The 14,284-nt window shown below is 42.6% G+C and overlaps 1 protein-coding gene across 1 annotated transcript in view; it reads right to left on the bottom strand.

Annotated features, from left to right (window-relative positions):
• Positions 1-14,284, bottom strand: part of CGNL1 (cingulin like 1) — a 113,570-nt gene that overhangs the window by 66,959 nt on the left and 32,327 nt on the right. Inside the window, 3 exon segments of the mRNA XM_030578895.1 lie at positions 2,660-2,753; positions 4,142-4,236; positions 5,529-7,134. Coding sequence (XP_030434755.1) covers positions 2,660-2,753; positions 4,142-4,236; positions 5,529-7,115 — 1,776 coding nt within the window. The 5' untranslated portion in view covers positions 7,116-7,134.

Here is a 14,284-nt window from a genome sequence, read left to right as displayed (position 1 = left end):
CTTCCTCTCGGGGGTGGGCACGTGCTGCGCCACACAACACCCACGACCAACACTGGAAACCCCCTCCCCCAGTTCCCTATGGCCAGAGCCCCCCTGGACCCGCTATGCCAATCACCTCCCCCAACCTTCCCACAAATACAGAGCATCCTGCACACCACCACCCTTGCCCAGCGCCTCCCTGCCCACAGCCCTACCACCAGGGCCATCCTTAGGATTTATGGGGCCCAACGCAGTATTATTAAACTGGTGCCCCTATGCTCGACTTGGGGCACAGCCACCACCCCTGCCCGCAGATCCCCAGAAGAATCCCCACCCAATGCTAACACACACTGAGCTTCATATGCAGCAGACACTGCAGCAGCCTGGGCTCACAGCCCGGGGGTCGGGGGGAGGGACGAGGCACCAAAGTACATCAAGCCTCACGAAAGCGGAGAGTCACAGTTCCCCACAGAGACCCCTGTACCCTCTCCCTCATGTAGAATGTGCCATGCCGGCACATTCAGCTCTGTGAATACAGCCCCAGCCTGAGGAGGCTGCAGCGTGCACTGGGGGTGTGCGGGAGCCAGCCCGCTCTTATCTGCTGTCCCGGTGGTGCCCCAAATTTTTGGGTGCCCTATACAGCTGAGTATGCTGCATATGCCTAATGACGGCCCTGCCCACCACAACTGCGCAGCACCCCCGACAGAACCTCTATTCCCTAGTGCCCCAACACACAGATCTTCCCTGCCACCTCACAGCCCAGCACCCCCCAGAGACCCACTCCCCACCCCCTGCCTTCCGGCCACATTCACCAGCCCTGCTGGGAGGTGACTGTGTCTGCTGGGCTGAGCCAGCAATGCAGCCAGAGCTGGTCCTGGGTGCCAGGAATCACCCTGGTCTCTCAGGAGTGGCGTGATCAGCCAGGCCAGGGCCTGTCTCGCCTGGGCTCCCTCAGGACCCACTTGCCTGGAGGGACCCAGCCAAGCCCCCACATTGTCATTCCCCACCACCCAGCTGAGACTGGCCGGGCTTCTGCACCAGTCCCAGGCAGCTCCGCTCCGGGGAGTCAGGTGGCGCCCCACAGATGGTGGGAAGCAGAGACTGCCCAGAGCCAGAGGGGCACTGGGGTCTAGCCAGGGGGCAGAGAGGAACAGGGGTGTGGGACCACGGGCAAAGAGGAGCCCTTGGCCTGAGGAGCAAGTGATGGGCAGTGGGGAGCCAGCAGGCTGGTGGGGTCTTGGGATGCAGTACAAGCGGAGCAGGCCAGGGCCCCTTCTGAGCACGGGCCACTGGAGCCATTGTAAACCTGGCACTAACCCACAGTGGTATTGACAACATAACCTTCAAACAGTAATGAGGTATCCTAATGTTACTAGGTTAGCCAACCCTCCTGGTTTTGCCGGGAGTCTCCCGGAATCACACCCTATATTCCAGAGTCTGCTGAAGCCAAACCAGGAGATATTAGGCACTGAAAGTTCAGAGGCACCACAGACCTAAGGCAGGCTCCCAGTGTGCCCTGGCTCAGCATAGCTACCGAAAGCGGCTGGCATGTTCCTGCAGCCCCAGGGGAGGGGGGCAGGTAGCTCCACATACTGCCCCTGCCCCTACTGCTGACTCTGCAGCTCCCAGTGACCAGGAATTGCAGCTAATGGGAGCTGTGGGAACAGCGCTTGTGGGCACTGGCAGCACGTGGAGCCACCTTCCTCCCTCCCCAGGGCCACAGTGACATGCCAGCCACTTCTGGGAGTGGTGTGGGGCCAGGTCAGGCAGGGAGCCTGCCTTAGCCCTGCTGCATCACTGCCCAAGGTAAGCACCTCCCCGCCAGAGCCTGCATCCCTCATCCCCTCTTGCAGCCCAACCCCCTGCCCAGAGCCCCCTCCCCACACCCAAACTCTCTCCCAGAGCCTGCACCCTGCACCCCCCCACCGCACCCCAACCCTCTGCCCCAGGCTCAGCCCGGAGCCCCTTCCATCACCCAAACTCCTTCCCAGAGCCTGCAGCCCGCACCCCTTCCTACACCCCAACCCTCAGCCCCAGGAGCCCCCTCCAACACTCTGAACCCCTCAGCCCCATCCCCCAGCCCAGAGTCCACACCCCCTCCTCTACCTCAACCCCCTGCCCCAGCCTGGTGAAAGTGAGTGAGGGTCGGGAAAGCGAGCGATAGGGGAGGGGGAAATGGAGTGAATGGGATGTGGCCTCAGAGAAGAGGCAGGGCAGGACCTCAGGGAAGGAGCAGGGCAAGGGTGTTCAGGTTTGTGTGATTAGACAGTCAGCAATCCTAGTTATTCCTTAATTTGGGTCTCCAACACACAACTGCAAAATGCACTTAAGAGTAAAGGAATCTGCTATCTCTAACATTTAAAAATGTATGTAATCTTTCACAGAGACCCCAGTTCAGCAAATTACTTAAGAACGTGCTTAACCGTAAGCACAAGTAGTCCCATTGAAGTCAGCGAAGCTATTCGCATGCTTAAAGTGCTTTGCTGGATCAGGGCCACAGTATACAAATCCAGCTTGTAACTTTTTTTGCAACTTTTCAAACTCACCTACTGTGTGTATTACGCACATCCTAGTCTCCTTTTACAAACCATGTAAATGGTTTTAGACAATGATATGCAGTTCTGTACTTTACTATTTTATAGCTATGAAACACACGAACAAAAGTGATTTGATTATTTACTTGTGCACTTCCAGCAGCTCTTGACTTTAAAGTCTGGATCTTCTCAAAAACCAAGTTCACCTTCCTCTTTGTGGCATCATCATTATCAGTGCTTCTGAAACATGGACACAATGTAAGTAAACAATGGTATGATTTAGGACACCAACTATTTTGCTCTGGCTGGAATAAACCGCAAGCATCCAATTATAATAAAATCAATTAGGAGCAAATTAGAAATAGATTTTAAACTACTATTCCACAAATACTTTAAATAAATTATTTTTTAAAATGTAATTGCAAATATTTTCTGGAAAATTACTTGGTTCTTTGATTACAATTCTGAGCTGAAGGCCAATATAGCAATGATGGGTATTCTGCATGTAAGTTATTGAACAAGCTGCCTGAAACTTTAACACAATAAAGTTTAGGTCCCTCATAGTCCTGCCTGCTATGTCCCAATTGTCACAACACCCTCATTCCGGGATATCAAAAGTATCAGAAACTCTGCTAAATCAATAGCCTAAGAGGCTTGAGGGGTGGGGTGCATAGAAATGTTAAGTATATTGTGTCGGTTAGAAATTCTCTGCCCCCCACCCTTTTTAAAAATTGTTTACTTTCAGAATATACAACATCAAAAAATGTGACAATCTTTCACCTGGAGAAGGCACTTGATGAAAAGGACAAAGGGAACTTACCTCACACTTTTAGGTGTACAGTCCACTTTTTATACACTAATTTAGGAATAGTTTATGTGAAGCTCAATTCATGTGTTGTGCTTTTAAACATTTTCTGAACTTTGACACCACAGGAGATACACTTCTTTTTAAATTAACCAACCCATACATTTATTTTTAGTTTTTTAAAAAGTATATAGAATCTGATCCTGAACAATATACAGCATATGCATTCTGATTAGATGGGAATTTTGAGATCCTTTATAACCTTCAGGAACATTGGTGAGCTTCAGAATAGTGAAGTGGTATAATTTTTAATTAATTTATCCTTTTTGGTTTACAGTATAAATTTTAACAATAGTGTATTTAATTTATAACTTCTTTAAGAAAGAAGGATTACATCATCCATCCATCCAATGCAAGGTAGTATTTTACTAAGACAGTGGTCCCAGTGGCAACTAACTCTGCATAACAAATCAAAGACGTCTGCATTGGATACTTATAGAACTGTATTTACAGAAAATTTACAAGTTGTTTTAAAATAATTTTCTTTTTGTTATATATTCATATTAATGGTGAAGTCTCCACAGTAATTTTTCAGCTACCATATGCTACTACTTAATTGTTCTCGGTGCATCACAATATTTTATGTCGAATATAAAACACATAGGAACAGACTGCTATGGAGATGAGGAATCTGAAAAACATCCAGAAGATTAGAGGTACATACTTCCAGCAACCAGATAACCTCTCCCAAAAAACTAAATAAAGATCCTCAAGCTGGCACAATCTCCAATTTCTACTATAAAAGTTAATGAAGTTTACTAACCCTTCCTTAAGGTAATTGTAAAGGATCTGTTTTGCTGTCTCCTCATTTGTTTGTTGCGTGAGGTCTTGCTGGCCCTTTAACAGATCAGGAGTTGCCTAAAAACACAAGGCTGGGTATCAAAATACAGACTCTTTCAATGATTTGCTTCCCACTGTTGCTTCTGCTTTGAAATTCTCCATTCTATATCTAGTAGAACCTCAGCGTTACACCACCTCAGGAATAGAAGTTGCTCATAACTCTGAAACGTTCATAACTTTGAACAAAACGTTATGGTTCTTTCAAAAGTTTACAGCTGAATACTGGACTTAAAACAGCTTTGAAACTTTACTATGCAGAATAAAAATGCTGTCTTCAACCATCTTTATTTAAAGAGAACAAGCACAGAAACAGTTTCCATATCTTCTGAAACCTTTAAAAAACAAACAAAACTACTTTCTCTTTATATTTTAGTAGTTTATGTTTAACGCAGTACTGTACTGTACAGCAGTGCTTCTCAAAGCCGGTCCCTCGGCCCGCATCACTTCCCACAGCCCCCATTGACCTGGAGCGGCAAACTGCAGCCAGTGGGAGTCGCGATCAACCAAACCTGCGGACGTGGCAGGCAAACAAACCTGCCCCCCGCCAGGAGCTTTCCCTGAATAAGCGGCGGCCCAACTTTGAGAAGCATTGCTGTATAGTATTTGCTTTTTGGGAGGTGGGGGTCACAGCTGTTGATTATATACTTCTGGTTCCAAGTGATGTGTGTGGCTGACCGGTCAGTTTGTAACTCTGAGATTCTACTGTAGCAATTTTACCAGACAAGAAGTTCATTGAGTTTTCCCATTGACTTCAGTGGGTTTCAGATCAGTCCTTATAAGTGAAAGATACAGTGTGCTTGTTCTTACTTTGACAGTCATAAAAAATGTCACTGATCTTACTATATTCTTAAAATTACCAAGTACTTCTTTGGGGCCATTGAAAGAAACGAGCATACTACAATTCAGCAGACAGGAGAGACACTTGTTTAAAAATATGCACATTTGGACCTTTTCCTTTATGTCGTTATTTGCTGCAGTGAGTATGTTTTAGGCATCAATAACACATTTCTTTTACAATAACACTCCTAATCCCCTCCCTCCTCCAAACAAGAATGTGACTCTGTTCCTTAAATTTGGCTTTCTATAGCCTTACTCAGAGAATAACTGTTTACATTTACTGTTATTGAAACCCATTCTGCAGCCCTTCCTGAGGTCAAACTTCCACTAAACACCGGGAAAGTTTGGTCTAATGATAAACTGCAGGATTTGACCCATAGAAAATGTGCATTTTATACAGTGTACATCAGACAGCTTTGACTTACACAGTTCAGGTAACTTAAGAGACAACATGTTTCATATTGAAAAGTTACCTGTGTATTTGGGGCAGAAGAAAATGTTTTTACCAAGATCTTCTTTGTTCCTGGGTCAGGCGGGATTGTAATTCGATTTGGCAACAAGAGCGTAGAAGTTACTATTTTAACTTCCTCTTTTTTATTCTGCACTGGAAATGTGGATGACCTAAACATCAAACTCGCTCCATTAACTTTATTTTCTTTATGATGTTGCAATGAACTGTAATGGTTGCTCTGAATGTCTTGAGCAGTCGGTTGCAGTTTGCCGACAGTTCGAGCAGTAACTTGTGTATCAGGGGAAGGCAACGTTTGTTCAAGAGATAATTGTTTCTGAAGGCAAATTTTTGATGGCCTTAGCAAGTGCTCAGTTGATTTACCCAAATTTTTACTAAACTCATCTAAGTAATCTGAATTCACCTCCAGGCCTAAAGACAGCACACTGTCAACACTTCTTGATCTTTTACGATCATCTGGGTGAATTCTGTTCCTTTTTCCTGATCTACCCCTTCTCTGTGGACCAATTTTCCTATCAAACTTTTCAATTAGTTGATCAACTGCAGGAATTGAGCCAGTGTCAATATCACGGCCTGTTCCAGGCAAAAATGGGATATACCTTCTGTTTTCATGTCGATTAACATTGTCTGCATAGATAGCATATTCTTGGTCATCAAGTAAAAACTTATACAAGGAATTTGCAGAAGTTGGAGTGGTTGATGAAGATGATGATCTTCGTGACCCATCCAATACTGATCCAGCTGAATCTTGTCTGCCGAAAGAAAGAACATCTGGTCTACTTTTCCTTGTTTCTGGTTGACCAGTTGGGCTAATATGTGGGGATCCTCCACTAGATGAAAGTGACTCGAACACATGCACTTCATTTGGAGTGCTAGTAACACTAGGGCACTTGGACACATGCTTATTTTGGTCTTCCACTGCTATGGACCTGTTCAAATGAATTGTTTTCACATTTGATTTGGCTGACTCCACAAGCTGTGGGGTTTTCTGTAGGGTCACTACTTTGGATGAAGAAGTCCAAGGCTTTGTTTCAATCTTGCCTTCATCTGCAAGAGATTTAGACTTATTGCACACAGAAGATTGGTAGCTATCCAAGTTCAAGTTATTTTTTTCTGGATCATAGGGCTGTAAAAGCTCAGGATGCCTTTGAAAGTTCAACAAATTGGAGGGTTTTAATATTCCATATTTAGAATCTGAGACTCCGTTCTTTCCTTCATTGATATTGGCTTGCTTTAGGTTTTTAAACATACTGGGCTCTGTGGACTGTGTTCCAGGAAACTTTATTGCTTCACTATTTTTCTCCCCCAATTTAAGAGCAGTATTGGAGTTTGGAGCTGACCTATTAACTGTCTGAGATGCAACCTGCAGCCCATTTTCAGGTAAAGATGGGTTTTCTGACAAACACCCCTCTGTGTTGTTTAGCACTATATAGGGATGCCCATCAATTCCTTGGACCCTAATACTGACACCATAAGATCCGGGCTTGGAGTGTTGTGTATTTCTAGCTTTGTGTGTCTCATCATTTGCAAGCTTGAGATGAGCTCCACAGTCCCGTTGCACATGCTTGAAACCAGCACAATATGGCTCCATGATTAACACAGGTTTTCAGCTATGAAAAAAGGACATACAGAGAAGATTTAATTTGATGAAGTTTGGTTATTTAGAGACAACGTATGTGACACTGCATTCTATATGATTTTATGAAAATATGCTAATGAGTGTGAATATAATGTAACTGGAATATGCTTCATGCAAAAGGTCTCTTGTAAGGTATCGTTACAAAACTTATAATCTGCTGTGTTCATCCTATTTGTATGAATGTATCATTCTTGTATCTGAAACTAGAAATATGAAATAGAATGCTGAGGGCCTATTGTAATTATGCAAAGTGTGGGCCATTAATGGTGGTTTGGAATCTTGATGGCTCCCATTAACCAGGACAATTGTCTGTAGATGGCTCTGTTTTACTTGTAAGTCTTCCTGTATGTGTGTGCTGGCAAGTGGGTAATGAAGTCACGTCAGGATCACGTCACTTGAACTGGAATCCATCTTTAACCTGGTGCTTTTCCATTTAGAAGTGGGATGGGGAGTGCAAGAGGGTGGGGACCCAGACAGACAAAAGATTCCCGCCTTGTGCCAAAGCTATATAAGGGGGTGGAACAGAATAAAGGAGGCTGCAATCATGAGAAATCCCCTGGCTACCACCTGAGCTGGAACAAGGGGAAAGGATTGTGCCCAGACTAGGAAGGCATCCACTCTGTGAAAAAAACGTATTGAAACATCTCTGAGGGTGACATTTTATCTGTATTCAGTTTTATTTCTGTATGAGGTTAGATTTGCATGTTTTGTTTTATTTTGCTTGGTAATTCACTTTGTTCTGTCTGTTACTACTTGGAACCACTTAAATCCTACTTTTTGTATTTAGTAAAATCACTTTTTACTTATTAATTAACCCAGAGTATGTATTTATACGTGGGAGGGAAAACAGCTGTGCATGTATAAGCTTTATACACAGTAAAACGGATTTATTTGAGACCCCATTGAGAGTTGGGCATCTGAGTGTTAAAGAAAGGAACACTTCTTAAGGTGCTTTCAATTAAGCCTACAGCTATTAGGGGATGTGGTTCAGACCTGGGTCGTGGTTTGTAGCAGGCTAGTGGGTCTGGCTCAAACCAGACAGGGCTCTGAAGTCCCAAGCTGCCAGAGCAGGAAAGCAGGGGCGGAAGTAGTCTTGGCACATCAGCTGGCAGCCTCCAGGGGGTTTCTGTGATCCAACCTGTCACAATGTACATGCTGACCAAAAAATCACAATACTTATTTTTACCAATAAGAAAAAAGAATACCGATCATTTACATAATATTTCCCTCTGTAGAGCTGGTGGAAGGACCAATTTAAATACAGAGAAAATGAAGCACAGAAAGCAAAATGGTTTACACAAGATCTCAAAGCAAATAAATGGCAGATAAGGACTAGAACCCATGTTCCTTTATTCCTTGCCCACTGCTTCATACTCTGGACTGGGGTAGTCAATTACTGTTTGTCAAGGTCCAAATTTCTTGGTCAAGGTATAGTCAAGGTCCAGATTCCAGAGAAACATTTTTCATAAAGCAATCATCATAAGCAAATAAAAAGATTTAAGGGTCCATTCAAAAGCATCTGGCGGTTTGGTTTGGCCCGTGGACCGCCAAAGTACCTAAAAAGTAAAATGCTTTTAACTTTCAATGAGATACTTAAAACGTTTGACATTCATTCCACAAATACAAATAATTTATGGCGATAGATCCACTGGAGAGATCTCACTGAAAATTCTGAAAAAACAAACTCTTAATGTATTTATTTTCTGCCTATTTTTGCCCCCTTTTTATCAATCACACATTTCATGAAAGCATCTCACCACTGATTTCCAGATCTACAAAGCATAACCTAGAAGTGTTGAGAATACTCCGATGTACAAGGAGGAAAAGAGAGGATTTCATATTTCTTGAACTAGTGTCTAACAGGTGTGATGAATCTTGCATAATTTCTAGCAAAACGCTGCCATTTTGCCAACTAACTGTGTTGACTCAGGGGATGTGATTGTATTGCAGTGGTTCCCAAACTTTAACAACCTGTGAACCCCTTTCGAGAAAATATCAAATCTCACAAACATCCTCCTAAAAACGAATGTTTCCAGGGATTTTCTCCCTTACCTGAGCATAAATGATAGAAGCAGTGCTCTTGGAAATAGTTTTTTTATGACATGCTTATTACACACTATTTATTATTATATTATTATTTATCATCACATTATTAATTTTATTACATTATGAAAACAGACTAGGGACCGAATGGCTAGGCAGCAGTTCTGCAGAAAAGGACCTAGAGGTTACAGTGGATGACCAGCTGGACATGAGTCAACAGTGTGCCCTTGTTGACAAGAAGGCTAACGGCATTTTGGGCTGTATCAGTAGGGGCATTGCCAGCAGATCAAGGGACGTGATCATTTCCCTCTATTCGGCATTGGTGAGGCCTCATCTGGAGTAGTGTGTCCAGTTTTGGGCCCCACACTACAAGAAGGATATGGAAAAATTGGAGAGAGTGTCCAGCGAAGGGCAACAAAAATTATTAGGGAGCTGGAGCACATGACTTATGAGGAGAGGCTGAGGGAACTGAGATTGCTAAGTCTGCAGAAGAGAAGAATGAGGAAGGATTTGACAGCTGCTTTCAACTACCTGAAAGGGGGTTCCAAAGAGGATGGATCTAGATTCAGTGGTACCAGATGACAGAACAAGGAGTAATGGTCTCAAGTTGCAGTGGGGGAGGTTTAGGTTAGATATTAGGAAACACTTTTTCAATAGGAGGGTGGTGAAGCACTGAAATGGATTACCTAGGGAGCTGGTAGAATCTCCTTCCTTAGAGGTTTTAAGGTCAGGTCTGACAAAGCCCTGGGTGGGATGATTTAGTTCGGAATTGATCCTGCTTTGAGCAGGGGGTTGGACTAGATGACCTCCTGAGGTCCCTTCCAACCCTGATATTCTATGATTCTATGAAAACGGCAACACTCTTCCAAGATTTCATTAATTTTGCTCCTATCATTTCGATTAAGCCTCCTACATGTTTCATCAAGGAGTACCAGATGTGAAACAGCTTGAAGGTATTTAAGAAGACAGCTCTATTAAAGAGTTCCTCCCACAAGCATTCGGGTCTTGAGCAGTCAAGGCAAACAGTGCACAACTACAACAAAGCTTAAACTTGTTCTGCCACAAAGTTATGGTCCCAGGGCTCAGGCTGCCAGCCCTTGCGCCTAGAGTCCCTAGGGACAGCTCTGTCTGCCATTACAGAATTTTTTTCTGAGAACCCCCGACAGATTTTGTGAACCCCCAAGGGTTCATGAACCCCAGTTTGGGAACCACTGTTGTATTGGAATGACTCTTAACGATGTAAATATAGCAATAGATTTAGCTGACACTGGCAATATCGGCAAATATAGTAGTAAATGTAACCAAGCATCAATCTGTTTGAAGAATTAACATATGCTAGACCTTTCTTCTACAAGACGGCATAAGTGTGCCAGTGACTAAGAACACAGTACAATAGGTAACACTGCATTTTTACTGATTACGTAAAAGCTAACGTGCTAATTTCATAAAAAATTGGGCAAGTAGAATATATAAGGGTTCATGATTACATCTCATATTTGTCCTTAAGAAAATATATATAGTCCAACCATAACATAAACAAAAGCAGCTTCAATCACTAACTTTATTTACATCTGTTTTCCAGACAGTTCCATTTACCAATTATAATATTGCATAACTTGAAAACTGCAGGTAAAATACTGATTATAATAAAAAATATTCTTGTATTGTCTTAAATGGTTTAGGTACTTTTATTCCTATTTATTAGTTAAGTGTGTCTGTGAAAGTGAATAGAGATGTGCAGTGAAATGAACTTATATGATACACAAAAGTTCAGAGTCAAAGTGTGATGAAACTGAAATGAACATCTGACAATTGATATGGGTCTGAGATGTAATGCTGGTATAGTGAATACTGGTGCAACCACTAGTTTTTCAGACGTTAAAGTTTTTAAAAATAACCCTTATACATGAGGAAACTGTTGGGATTCTAGTATCTTTTGATTTAACATAGCTCTTATTCTGGATTTCTCTAGCTTTTTTACTGGAAGTACATACCCCTCCCACACAAATGGTCAGACTGCAGCCAATAATTAATATCAGCCCTACTAATAAGAGGATGGTAGTATGCCTCAGGAGAGGAAACATATAACCAGCTATTACTGGCTTTTAGATAGCTGAAGCAGTGGAAGAAGCTCCAAAATCCTCATGCTTCCAAGCTCTGCTTTTATCTGTTTGGCTTTCAATATTTGTTTTCAGAAAAGGAAATGTGTCACTGTTTCCTACAGCTTTGCCATCCTGTGGCCTGCAAAAACTTTACTATCACTCCATCACATTTTAGTCTAAAATAGTGTTAGTTTCTTAGGGCTTCTGAAAGCAAATTCCACGTACATCTATCACATCATCTGCAGAATCTATAGTGGCACAAATATTGACTAATTATGCTATCAAAAATTAACTAAACAATCCTGCCATTGCTGTATCATTGCTATTGGCTTGCTCCAGAAAACTCACCATCACCATATAGCATTGCAAACAGATTCTCTGCTGAGCAGTGGAAATGGAAAATATACTGTGAATATTCCCAAATTTGATATTTCAATTATATCACCTGAAGCACCAATGCTACTAACTCCAGATTACATGCACCAAAGCTGTTTTATTTCAAGGAGACATCAAACTAGAACAAACCTGAACCCTCAAAATTAAAATCTGTTTTAAGAGCTATTTATTTTGTTTTTACTTGCATTGTCTCTTTAAATATAATATGTCAATAAGATCACCCACAGGAGGAATGGGGACAATAATTATGAACTACAGACAGTGTGCCAAATGCTTTAGTCTGCCAGAGGAAGACGAATTGTCGGTAGAAGGATTGTGGGTGGGTCAGCACTGAAGTAAAAAAAAAGCAGTAAGACCCTGTCAGAGTTAACTGGCCCTTTAATGGGGTTAGGGCTCAGCTTTACCTGTACCAGACAGAATTTGCCTCCCCAAGTGAAGGGAATTAAGGATAGTTATGTGACAAAGTGTAACCCTAAAATCATTACACTATTCCTGCTACCAATGACATTTTTTCCAGTGAAATGGATTTAAATATTGAAATTTTTATACTGCAAGAGGAATGCTTCATTATTCCTCTTTTAAGTATCTGTCTTTAGGAAGCAATGTACTAGTGGAAGATGCAAACAGATATCCATAAACAAAGGTGGCAAAACATAATGGTGTAATGGCATTGATTTCCATAGTTACATCACAGACCCTACCCAAGTCATGTGTTGCATATTACACAGCTCTCTTGGTCCACTCTTGCTGCTACTTGTATCAGTGAAGGGCTGTTCATACCATATCTAGTGGCAGTGGTGCTCTCTCCAAAGTATTCTTCTAGATAGCAAATAATTGCTGTAGATTTCAATTAATACAGAACTCTGTACAAAACTATCACAACATAAAAATTAGAAGAACAAGTGTTTGCTGCTCCCCTTTCATCTTAAACCCAGCACAGACCAAGAGCTTAGCTGCAGCAAGGACTTCAGCCACTGGTGGCCCGCCACTGATATAGTTGCACATATCTAGTGTAGAAATGCAAAACCATGATTAGCATCAGTGCTGCTTACAACAGTTTCAAGCAGGCTTACCTGAGCCAGTGCCTGGCCACTGACAGCTATACCTTGGGCAAATCCTAAGTGTAGACAAGGCTTAACATATAGACAGTTTTGATAAACTCTCATAAAAGCACCAAAGCGTTTGAAATAAGTAGCACCACTGAGGGGAGACAATACCACTTGGACTATAGCAAATATTCCTGAAACCAGCATTTCATCTAGCTCTAGGGTTGAGTTGACAGTTATACTAGCCAAAAGATACTGAACGAAAGTGCCCCAGAATGGAAACTGATTAAATGTCAAATGCTACTCAAAACTGACAATCGATGGGAATGCTCGGAACAACTAGGCATTCCTCAAGATATTGAGCTCAAATCCCATAAGTTATCCTGTGCCAAAGGCCCACAAAACAATCCTAATCGGGCCACTTTCAATCTTTGTGGATGTCTGAGAACAGCATGCCAAGAAGCGGAAGCCCTGGGTAACTAAATGCTCACCAAGCTTCAGACCAATATTAAAAAGTATGCAGGAAACCCAACCCACAGATGCCATGGCAAAAACAGAAAATAGAAACCAGGGCAACCTTAGGAAGTGAACGGAAAAAGGGATTCTTGGCTTTTCCAAGAGAAGCATCACAAGATGTGTCAGGAATTCAAATGACCAGAAGGGACATACAATAAAGACATCAAAACAGAAAACTTTAACAGTTTCATTCACCTCTTATTTCTCAGCAAGAAGTGCCCCTTCAGATGTTACAACTGACAGGAGGGTTTCAGAATTTGATCCATTTTTTTCAGACTGAAAGGACAGTCCAGCTCACCATTAACCAGCCAACTAGTCCGCTAGTCACCAGCCAGTTCAACTTCTTCCCAATGGACACCCTTCCCACCTTGGCCTAAAACCAGCCACAGCTCCCCTTCTCCCCAGGGCATTGGGAACTTGTCCAACGTAGCAAGTGTTGCTCAGAACAGCCTGTCTCCCAGCTCCGATGTCAGGGGGCCAATTGATGGTCCACACGACACAAACAAAGACAGCTTCATTGACCAATTTTTTCCTGGACTGTAAAAACAATTGGTAAACTAGCTACCATTTCTGCCAGATGTTGTTAGTTTCAATATAGGGAAATAAAATAAACAACATGGAATTTGAATTCCCTTTAAGACTTCCAGGAATATGAAGAGTCATTGAACAAAAGAAAGGGCGAAACAGGGAAGGCCAAAGGAAAGGAAAAAGATGCAGGATGATGAACAATGGAAGGAAATGACAAATTTGCCTAAGTTTCCTTTTTTCAGGTCTCCAGTTCCATACATTTCCACATAATATTGGAGTTTCCTTTGTCACAGTGTATGATAATATCTCGCAACAGCTACACAGCTTCCAGGTATTATGATAACAGAGATACAATGACAAATCTAATATAATAGACATTTGCCTCATCATACCGAGGCTGATCCAAAGCACACTGAAAACAATGGAGAGACTCCTACTGCAGTGGGCTTTGGATCAGGACCGTAAAAAGCAACATTAGCACTGAATACTT

Source organism: Gopherus evgoodei, chromosome 10 (genome assembly GCF_007399415.2).
Source record: "Gopherus evgoodei ecotype Sinaloan lineage chromosome 10, rGopEvg1_v1.p, whole genome shotgun sequence".
Lineage (NCBI taxonomy): Eukaryota > Metazoa > Chordata > Testudines > Testudinidae > Gopherus > Gopherus evgoodei.
The sequence above is the reverse complement of the archived record's forward strand: the minus strand, read 5'-3'. Positions and strand labels throughout refer to the sequence as shown.